The sequence below is a fragment of the Physeter macrocephalus genome, chromosome 6 (assembly GCF_002837175.3).
Source record: "Physeter macrocephalus isolate SW-GA chromosome 6, ASM283717v5, whole genome shotgun sequence".
NCBI classification, from domain to species: domain Eukaryota; kingdom Metazoa; phylum Chordata; class Mammalia; order Artiodactyla; family Physeteridae; genus Physeter; species Physeter macrocephalus.
In genome coordinates this window covers 36608596-36619292 of record NC_041219.1, presented here as the reverse complement: position 1 = coordinate 36619292, position 10697 = coordinate 36608596, and the positions used below count along the sequence as shown (strand labels likewise).

The following is a 10697-nucleotide window of genomic DNA, read 5'->3' as shown; positions in this document are numbered from 1 at the left end:
GTGGGAAGATAAACACAGAGTAGGGCAGAAGGGGTGCTCTGTGGTCTGGAAGCGCTTGGTCTGGAAGCAGAGGGCAAGCTGTGGCCTGTCCCTTCTGACCCCAGCTTCCCACCCAAGTGCATGAGCCGTCTCAGCCTTCGTGCAGGGGCCAAGTGTGGCTGCTGTCTTGAACTTAGTACGTCACTAGCTAAAACCGGTTCCTTTCTTCCTTCTTAGTATCCCGTGGAAATCAGGAAGTATGAGTATGACCCAGACTTTGCAATCCGTGGACTGCATTATGATGTGCAGCGGGTAGGTTGAATTCTCATCATTTTTTACAGTTAAACATGCTCGGGAGTAAAATGTACATACTCTTGATGCTTTTCTTTGCTGAACGTGTAAATTGATTTTAAATTATGTTCTTTGGGGCTGAAGAGCTAAATTATCCAAAACGTCTTTGGATGAAGTCTTTTTCAAGAGACTGTATTGGAAGAGCATGAATGCATTTAGCCACTGGGAGATACTTGCTTATTTCCAATAGTCAGTCATTTCCAACATTATGAGGACAAGGTGGTTGTCATATCTCTTTTTTTTACAGACAGGCCATTTCCTTAATGAGGAACTCAGCAAGCAAACCTTTCAGAAACATACAGGATGCTCCTTTGTTTACGACAACTTGATGTTGATAGGATTTATAATGACACCTGGCATTTTCATTAAATATGCAAGTTGTTGTACATTATTTACCTGTGTGTGTGCTTGTGTTTTTGAAGGCAGTCTTGATGAAGATCGATGCTTTTCATTACATCCAGCTGGGAACTGTCTACAGGTAAGAGTGAGAGGAGGTAAATTTAATTTACCCAAAGTAACCAGGTGGCTTTGGGTTTCAAGACCCCCTGAGTGTTTAGTGACGGGAGGGCCGCAGTGTGTGTATCTGTGAATCATTCACTCATTCCCCCACTCCCTCCCTCATTCAGGAACATTGATCAGGCCACTACCATGTTAGATGCTAATGGTTTGGCTTGCGAGGATGTCTTCAAGGAGCTCGGGATGTAGGTTGGAAGCCACACAAGTAGACCAGTGAGTGCAGTCCACAGTGACCCAGGTGATGATGGACGTGTGCTCAGCCATTAGGGAGCACGTTGGAGGACTCTGGGGAGGACGGGCTCTCCAAAGGCGATGGTGGCCACCTGAGTGAGGGTCCTGCAGAGGAGGTTTGGATGGGGAGGGATGGTGGGGGCAGGTTGTTGTTCCCACCATGGTAGTTGAGTGGTTTGGATATTAAGTCTCTTTTCCTCCTGTTTATTATTGATAGAATTAGTAGAAGTACTGAGCTCAGTGAGAAATCTTTGTAACTTTGAAATGAAGGGTTTTGTCTTTTCTAATTCTTAAATTTGTGGGTGGGATTTAGGAGTGTGGTTTGTATTTACATATATATTTGGTATTTTTCTTTCTGTTTCTAAATAATGTGCTTACACTTCTGTTTCCTAATTTATTAATTCTGGACATTGTCCCTGCTGTGAGGGCTGAGGATTTGGCTCTCCTGCACATGCACCCCCTTCTCCAGCCTCATTCTCCTAACCCTGTTGAGATGTCTCTCTGATTGTTTCACTGTTTGCATTATGACTCTGTAGGTCTTGTTCATTCTTAAGCCAGGTAGTGCACTGAGATCATTTTCTTTTACAGTGCTTGGTTTTTAGGTTTAATAATAACCTCATTTTTTATTTGCTTAGTTTTCTAGTTAGGTATCTCTAGTTTTTTCCTTAATGTTCCATCACAGATATCACACATATATTTATTTCCCCACAATTCAAATGTGTTACATAATCTCTCAGTTACTTTTTTTTTTGACTACCTCCTCCTGCTCTGATCTACTCTGATTGTTCATTCTAGGACTTCCATTTGCTACTTTCCCTGTTTCCTGGTTCCCATCTCTTCCTCTTTCTGGCTTTACTCCCTCATTCTGCTGGAGCACATCCTCCAGTAGCTTCTTGGCTCCGGATACGGCTGATTCTGGGGATCTGTGGTCGTTCATCAGTTCCTCTTGTTGGTGTCCCCTTGCAGGCCCCGTTCTCAACGTTGCTCAGTCAGGTGCCTCCTTCTCACCAACTGTTTGTTTTCCAAAAACATGTTGAAATGTCTTATATGCTGATGTCTTTGCACTCATTTCCTTTGATTTTGAGCAGTTTATTCTTTTACTGTCATTTTAATGGTGTTTCAAGAGGGAGAAGAGGTGGTGGTGGTGACGAGAATAATAATAATGTTAGTAATAATAAATAGCAACTAACAAATATTGAGTTTTGCGGTGAGACAGATACTGCCATAAAGGTTTTGAGTTAACTCATGTGATCCTCAAAATAATCTTATAAGGTAGGTACTATTATTGGTCCCAGAGATGTTCATTAGTACCTTGCCCAAGGCCACACAGAAGTAGAATTCAGACCCAGACAGTCTGGCTCCAGAGTCTGTGCTCTTGGCCTGTGTGCAGCAGGCATTTCTGAATGTATGAGGGTTAACTGGAAGTCCTCAGCAGATCTTTCAAATCTGTCCCTCCAGTTATGTTTCTACCCTCTGCTCCTGGACTCAGACGCTTATCCCGTCTCTCCTGGGCTCTTGTGGTTTTCTGCAGCGCAGTCCATCCTGGACGTAGTTGCTAGACTGATCTACCTAAAGCACTGCCTTCAACAACCCCTCTCTCTTCCGAAATCCTGGATGGCTCCCCACTGTCTGAAGAAGAGAGCCCAGATCTCTTAAATTTTCCACCAACCTTCTCTAAACGCTTAGCCTCCTCATCGGTCATACACACCTCCTTTACTTCCTGGATTGGTTAAGACTCTTGGTTGCAAGTCACTGAGACCCAACTCAAACTGGCTTTTAAAAAAACCCCAGTTTAGGCTCACCAGTTGTGTAGTCTAGGGACAGAGCTTGTTGCAGGTGTAGCTGGCTCCAAGGGGCCAGGTAGTGATTGTCAGTACTCTTTCCATCTCTTGGCGTTCCTCCTCTCTGGCTTAGCTCACAGCAGGCCCCTCCGCGTGGTGACCCCTGGCAGTACCAGGCTTCCAGCCCCAGCTCCGGGTCAAGGGGAGAAGGGGAGTTTCTCTTCCCAGCAGTTTCAGCCAGTCTCAGGGAGCGGATGCCGGGCAGGTGCAACAACACAGATATTCCTTTCCCCCGAGTTCTCCTTTCTCACTGCTCGGCATCTGTTCAGGCTGGCGTTCTTCCAGGATGTGGTTTTCCTTCTCCTCCGCTTCTTGAAATCTCACCCATCCTTCTGCATGGCTGACTGGTGTTGAGGCCTCTCCTCACCCTCTCAGCCTGACAGGGTCTTCCTCTCCTGTGGTCCCCCCCATCCTGTGGCTCCTAATTATCTTGTTCCTTCTTTTGCAGATAAATCATCCATCGTGTTAGGGGTGTGGACAGGGCTAGGCAGGAGGAGCTGCTGAGGCATTTCAAGGGGAAGGAGTGCTCAGGTTGAGGGCCTGGGAAGGTCGCTGGGGCCTCGGGGCTGAGAGGGGGTGTGGTAGCCAAAGCAGCCGGGGTGCGTGTGTGGCTCTGGAGTCCCACTTCCTGAGTGTGAACCCCAGCCCCATTGCTCACGTGTGGGCGGCCTCGAGCCAGTTATCGACCTGCTCAAAGCCTTGGTGTTTACTCCTCTGTAAAATGGGCGTGATTCCAGCACCCACCTGCAGGGCGGCCGGTCATTTGGACTAGAGCATGCTTGGAACAGCACAGGCAGGCAAAAATGTCACTCCTCTCCTCTCTCCCCTCCAAAGGGGTAACGAACGAGCAGGTGGCGGGGAAGAATGCTTGTGCCTCAGCCTCGTCCCTCTCTGATCCCCGCAGGGTCGCTGCATCGGGCCGGCTATCCCGCTGTGTGCGGGCTGTGTGCGTGAGCCCCGCTGGGCCGAGGGGCGGGCTGGCTCCCCGCCGCAGTCCTGTTTCATACCCATGTTTTCAGATCTTAACTGGGAACCTTGTGAAAAGCTAGGATTGTTCCCATCGTCGTCACAGCAGCAGAACTTGGATAGTACTTACTATATACCGGGTGCCGTTCTGTTTATAGCAACTCATTTAATCTTCTCAGTCGGTACCACCAGCAGGTGGGTACTGCTATTGCCCCCGCCCCCGCATTTAAAAAATGAAACTGACGCCCAAAGAGGTTAAATTACTTGCTCCTGGTCCAGGTAATCCCCCCAGCAGGTGAGGGAGCTGGGATTTGAACCCAGGGCGGACTCTTTCAGGTCTGTGCTCCTACCCTTCCTATTTCTCCTATGCATACAAGGCCATGTAAAGTTTTATTCTGATTTCAGTGCTGGTTTAGGCCGCATTCGGGTGCGGCCGACCGTCTGCCTGAGCCCGGCTCCGGCAGGCCTGTGTGCTGCTCTGTCTGCGTGTTTTGAGCTGGCATTTGGTTATGTGGGCCTTAAAGATGCAGCTTGTGTGGCCACGGGCCTGTGAACGTGTCTTAGAGGTGGCAGTGGCTCCCGAAGGACCGGGCAGCCCCTAGGGTGGGGACAGAAAAATAACTCCCCCGGCTGAATCCCTTTACCTTGTATATTCCCTTTCTAGGTGTCAGAGCCTTAGGGGTGTTCACTGCTGACTGCTGCTGCGGTAGCCAGAGCTGTCTTCCAGGGTCACTGTCTAGAATGATCTGGTTTAGTCCCAGTGTCTTTTCTGATTTCTGGAGCAAAGACAAAGGGAAGTCCAGTGCTCTTTTGTTTTCAAAGGCCAGTAGTTGTTTCAAGTTAATCAAGATGAGAGGCAAAATATCAATGAATCCGCTTGGCTATTTTTAAAATTAAGATAAGGGTAGAGAATGGAGGAAAGAGGCTGAAGTGATATTTTCATTAAAGTTACACGTCACATGTAAATTATGTTTTATACATAGTTTAATATTGGCCAAGTGTGATAAGCAACCTGTTTGTATTAGTGACTGAAATTCGAGTTGAATTGTTTATACGCCCATAGTAGCACAGCGTGGTGTTTCCGTCATTCACTCTGTGGTTTCCTCACCATTGGTGTCTGTTTCTCAGGTGCCTTCTCCTCTAGAGAAGGGGGTGGGGAGCAGATATTTCCCTTCACAGTTCTCTAGAGGGGCTATTCCAGGGGAGGAAGTCTGAGACCGTTAAATCCCACGTGAAAGCACCTGCTCACAGCACGGGTACCGGAGACAGGGGTGGAATCCTGGCCCGTCAGACTCCACTACCTTTTTTTCCCTCTCTTTGGAGGAGTTGGATTCATTTACAGATTGTGTTGCAGCCCCTGGAAGCAGGCAGATGGGGGATGTTACCTTGACTTGTTACACGTGGGGAGACGGGCCTTCAGTGTGATGCAGCATTTGGGGTTATTCCTCCCAGAGGTGGTGTCAGGCATCCTGACGTGGTGTTTAGTCCACTGGAGCCTGGCGTTTGACTTTTTCTGCCTCAGTGCTCACCTTCTTAAGGTAGAGTATCAGAGGGCAGGAGCATGATGGGGACAGACCAGCCTCTCTCTCCCTAATGTATTAAAAACAGTAAAAAAAAAAAAAAAAAAGAAACAACAAACCCCCAAAACTCACCCCAAAGCGGGTCATTAGGAGGCCACGTACCTTGCCGAGGGAAGCCGTGTGATGTGGTTGTTGAAGAGCCTGGGACCCAGTCCTGACCCACCACTTTCTACTTTGGTGACCTTGGGCAAGGTCTGTGACCTTTCCGTGCCTTGGTGGCTTCTGCTGGCAAGTGGGAAGCATAATAGTGCCTCCCTCCTAAGATCGCTGAGAATTAAGTGAATGACTGCGTGGAATTCATTTCTGGCATTCAGCAGGGGCCATGTGGTATGAGCTATTATTTTTCCTGCTCTCATTACCAGTAGAGTGGTGGTAGTAATAGTAGCAGCATCATGCCTGTTATTTATAGCAGTTACCGGTGGCACCTCCTGCCTCTTTGTGACAGCAGCGTCTTGCACCTCAGTTGAAAAATGCCGGCAGTTGCCAGAGGTCTGAAAACTACTGCTCTCTCTAGTTGATGCTAATTGCCTGTGTTACAGGCAGTTAAATGTGTGTGTAAATGTGTGACTTTTTTTCCTGAACGCAGGTTACAAAATCTTTTGTGTTAACGCCCTAGTCTTAATACCACAAAGTCATCTGCTTTACCATGGCTGTATTTTTATTATTTAGAATACGATATGCTTATTGAGCCAGTTATTCTCCAGTAACTTTGTGAATGCAAAAGCATTGAGAGAATTAAGAACAAATAATAGAGTCATTATTTCACTGATCACAATCACTGCCGCCTGTGATTTTCCCAGAGGCCTCAGCGTGGTCCCTGATGAAGAAGTCATTGAAATGTACGAGGGCTCCCACGTGCCTTTGGAACAGATGAGCGACTTTTATGGGAAGGTAACGAGAAATTATTTATTTAATTCAAGCAGCCTGTCTTTTTCCTTTTCGAAACGTGGCCTGGTAGCTTTAGGATCTTGAACTACTGGACTCTCTGCTCATAGGGAATCAGCAAGGACATTTGGGGTTGTGTTTTGAGAGACCCTCGACTTGAGAGAGATGGGTATGTTAGAGTCTCTCCTGGGTTCTTCCACGCTTCTCCTTTCTCAGCCCTTTCCCCCCTACCTGGTGAAGGCTCTGTACACCTTCCTTGTACCCCCTCGCTTGCCACCATCTCCCCGTGTGTGTCCCCACTTTCTGGATTAAGTCATTGGGGGCTATCGTACAGCAGCTGTCGCCTCCCCTGAGATTAAGGGCAGCACGTCACTTTGTGCCAAAGGGAAACCGCTGCTTTTCTAACTTTTGTGGTCCTCTTTGCTCTCCGAATTTTTGCTTCTTGTACTATTAGATGCGCTCTCTTATTTGCATTATCAAAATGCAGTGAAGATGCCCAAACAGCTGGTAAACTTAGTCTTATAAATCACAGGTGTTCAGAGAAAGGCTCTTTTCCGAACTCCCATGTGGGCTGTGGGTGCTCAAATTTGGGAGAGTTAGTGGCTTTTTATGCCCTTCCATGGGCAAGAATCAATTTGCTGGCTTTCCTCTGTGTGTGATGAAAGCGTGTGAGCTTTAAGGTGGATGGAGCCAAAGGAGAGGAAAGGGAAGGGTGGTTAGACTTTGGCGGGGGACATCAGGGCATTTCCTTGGAAATCCCACTTACACTTAGAGTGAGACGTCAGCTCTGCCGTGAATGACAAGAAACAAGGTGAATGTTTTTACTTTTTCATTATTAGAATTCTCCTTGCCTTGTGGGGAGGGAGCCAGATGTTGACGACCAGAATCCCCTGGGTGAATGTAAAGTCTCCTGTGGTGTTGGCTCCCTTGCTGAAGCCTTCCTCCCTGCCTGCAGAGTTCCCACGGAAACACCATGAAGCAGTTCATGGACATCTTCTCCCTGCCCGAGATGACCCTGCTGTCCTGTGTGAACGAGTACTTTCTGAAGAACAACGTTGACTATGAGCCTGTGCACCTGTACAAAGACGTCAAGGTGGTGTGGACGTGGGCTGCCGTGACGCGGCACCTCTTCTACCTGCCCAGCAGGAGTAACAGAATCCCTGGCCTCCCTTGTCGGCTGGGTCTTTGAAATCATCCTTTGCTTGGGATCTCTTTTATTTGTGGTTTAACCCTGAAAAATCCTAAGAAAGATGTTATGTTAGGAGAATTGGAAGTAAGTTAAATTGGCTGTTAAAAGAAGAGGGTACTTGCTATCTGGATTTCCATGTGCGTATATACACACATCATTTACATGACTTTGTGTTTAGGTATTTTAATTTACATTCATATTCACCTGTGTCTATAGATATATTCTTTAAGCTGTCTGAACCTTTTTTCAGTACTTAAAAATATGTTTATATATTGCTTATTTAATATATATTTTTAATACATATTTCTAAGCATCTATTTATATATATATATTATTTAAATATCTGTATTTTTTAAAGATCCATATGTACATACTACAGTGTTTTTATTATGTGTTCATGACTAATTTTAAGTATTGACTGCCCTGAATCATGGGTTTTAAGAAGATATAGGATGAATGAACAGTTTCTCAATAGCAGTCTGGTGTTATTTGAACTAAATTTAAATATTTAGTTTTGGTTCTCCGTTTTGCTCACACAAATACTTCATCTTTAAGAATCTTTAAGAATCACTGGTAGTTATGTAATCCTTAGCATTCATGAGGAAAGATGTTTCCTAGAAAGTTCAGATTTTACTCTGAAGCATCACTGCCGCTAATAGTGAACACACATGTAGAGTTTACTGTGTTCCAGGCACTATTTTTCTGAATGCTTTATGCATATTAACTAATTAAATCCGCACAAGAATGCCCTGAGCTCTTATCACCTTCCTTTTACAGATAGAGAAATTGAGGCACAGAGAGGTTGAGTAACTTGCCCAAGGACATCCAGCTAGTAAGTAGCAGAGCCTGGATTTCAGGCCAGGAAGGTGGCCTCCGGCTTGCTCTTAACCACTGCCCTCTGCCGATGCGCAGCTGAAACAGGCCTGTGGTGGAAGATAACTGAGGTTGAGTTTACAGTCCAGAGGTGCTCATTCCCGACGATAAGCACCTACCAATTTTCTAAGGCTTGTGGCCCAGTTTTTCTGCAGCCCAGTCCCCTGCTACAGACTCCAGAAAGTTGCCATGTGCCGCCAGGAGTGCCCATCTATGTAGTAGACCTGCTTAGAGCTACCTGAGAGCGGGGCTGTGCTCTGAGACCTGCCAGGCATCAGGCTGCCATGCCGCTGGGCTTTTCCTCGTGTCTGCCGGCTGGACCACATCTCTGCCCGAGTTCCGAGCTCCTTGACAGTTCCTTGCCTCTTTGGTAGCACTGAAGAGAGGAGGATGCTATCATTGTTCTCTGCCCAACAGAACCTGCTGCTGGGGTCCAGGGACGGGTGCAAAGATGAAAAGAGCAATAATTCCCCTTGTCCGGATGACCTGGAATTATTTGATCATGATACTGCATATAAATGACTGTTTATCCTGTGGGACTTTATTCAGAATTGTTCATACAAATTACCTCCTCCAAGTGGCTTTTTTGAAAATTGCACTGGAAACTGCTGCTATCACCATGGAAACTTAAGTTTCTTCCCAGGGGCCACCTGTGATAAATGGACCAGAATTTAGATTTCATTTAGTGCTTGGGTTGCCAGGCTTCTGCAGACAGACATTATCCTGAAGGCCATTTCGCTTGTCCTCTTACTCAGACTGTCTCAGTTATACTCTGACTGATTAAAAACGTATCTTTTGACAGGATTCAATTCGGGACGTGCACACCAAAGGAATCATGTACAGAGCAATTGAAGCAGATATTGGTATGTACCGGATGTTATCGTGAAGATCAGCCTTTCCCTTTGCTACGTAATTACGCAGGCATTTTACTCTCACTCCAGGTGCTGAGCAGGGGCTGTAGTACCTCTTCTGAGTGCAATGCAGGGACCTTGCATCCTTGCGCCTTAGATGTCTCCCTCCCCTTTGTCTCAGAACTTGACATAATCCTGACTGGAAAGGAGAGAAGCTGGCAGCTGTAGCCACTTAGTTTTTTCCACTTAGAGTGAAGAGGCAGGGTGTTGGTTACTGATGCACCGGGTACCAATATACTGCCTCGAACCAAGCTTTCTGAAGGCTTTTCTCCCCTCAAGTGCCCTAGACAGTGCTGGAGCCATCTGCCCCATTTAGGAAGTGCTTGCAGACTGACTGACTTCACCCTGAAGCTCTGTGTGCATTTTTCTCTTGCTCTTTAGAAAAGTACATCTGCTACCCTGAGCAGACCCGTGCAGTGTTGGCCAAACTGGCTGATCACGGCAAGAAGATGTTTCTCATCACCAATAGCCCCAGTAGCTTTGTGTAAGTTCTTCTGTGATTCCTGGCTAGTTTCTGGCTCACTTCCTGTATTCCATGTATTTTGATAGTTGGAAATTCGAAAGAAAAAGTTGCAAGAATAGTTAATCCCTGCAGTGTTAGACTAACCTGGCTGAAATATTGTTCTAGGGACAAAGGGATGAGGTATATTGTTGGAAAAGACTGGAGGGACCTGTTTGATGTGGTCATTGTTCAGGCGGAGAAGCCAAACTTCTTTAATGATAAGCGGAGGTAAGTGTCTGTCTTCTTAGGGACTAGATTTTATTCATTTGCTGCTGCGAATACTTACGTAATGTGTCTTGGTGAAATCCAGTTGGAAAATCACAAGCATCTAACATCATAGCTTTTGATTTTTAACCCTTCTAGCAAGTAATTGCAAGGAAGGTGGGATGAGTACATAGCAGAGAGCTTACACCTCTTGAAATGGTTCTCAATTCAGTTAGGGCTACTTCAGTCCTATGAGTCAGGCTTTAAGAGAACAATTGACAACAATGAAAATTCCAAACTTAGCATCACATAGTAAATTAGATCTCTCGATGCAGATGCACTGTGAAGCATAACAAAACAGCAACAGCAAACCACCTGGTGGGTATCTCTTTAAATAGAGCTCTAAATGGTTCACTGACGATTGCACTTAGCTTTTGCAAAACTTCTCTGCAATAACAGGTTTTGCATCAAGTGGAGTAAATCTAGACCGAAACTTAAAGTCTTTCTGCCGCAGTATCCTTGAGCAATAGAGGAATGGGAAGGTTTGGGTTGTGAAGGTGACTGAGGTGTGCTCTTCGCGTTTCGTGACCGAGGGTCAGGGGTCCTAAAAGGTGATTTAACGTGCGGGGCAGACCGGTTCACCAAGAGTCATCCCCCACAAATCTCAGT

At 46.3% G+C, this 10697-nt stretch overlaps 1 protein-coding gene across 9 annotated transcripts in view; it reads left to right on the top strand.

The window, feature by feature from the left end:
• The first annotated feature begins 71 nt into the window (after positions 1–71).
• Positions 72–10697, top strand: part of NT5DC3 (5'-nucleotidase domain containing 3) — a 57735-nt gene continuing 47109 nt past the window's right edge. For 2 of the 9 annotated variants that reach the window (XR_003680130.2, XM_028490502.2), the window contains exons 1-7: positions 81–291; positions 753–808; positions 6265–6355; positions 7305–7442; positions 9214–9274; positions 9704–9806; positions 9951–10052. Coding sequence is in view for 8 of the 9 variants with exons in the window: in XM_028490502.2 (XP_028346303.1) it covers positions 762–808; positions 6265–6355; positions 7305–7442; positions 9214–9274; positions 9704–9806; positions 9951–10052 (542 nt within the window). In the remaining variant the exon portion in view is untranslated. Of the gene's footprint in view, positions 292–752; positions 809–1736; positions 6356–7188; positions 7443–9213; positions 9275–9703; positions 9807–9950; positions 10053–10697 lie in introns of those variants that run through there. The other 7 variants (XM_028490506.2, XM_028490503.2, XM_028490505.2 and 4 more) reach the window with 7 other exon arrangements.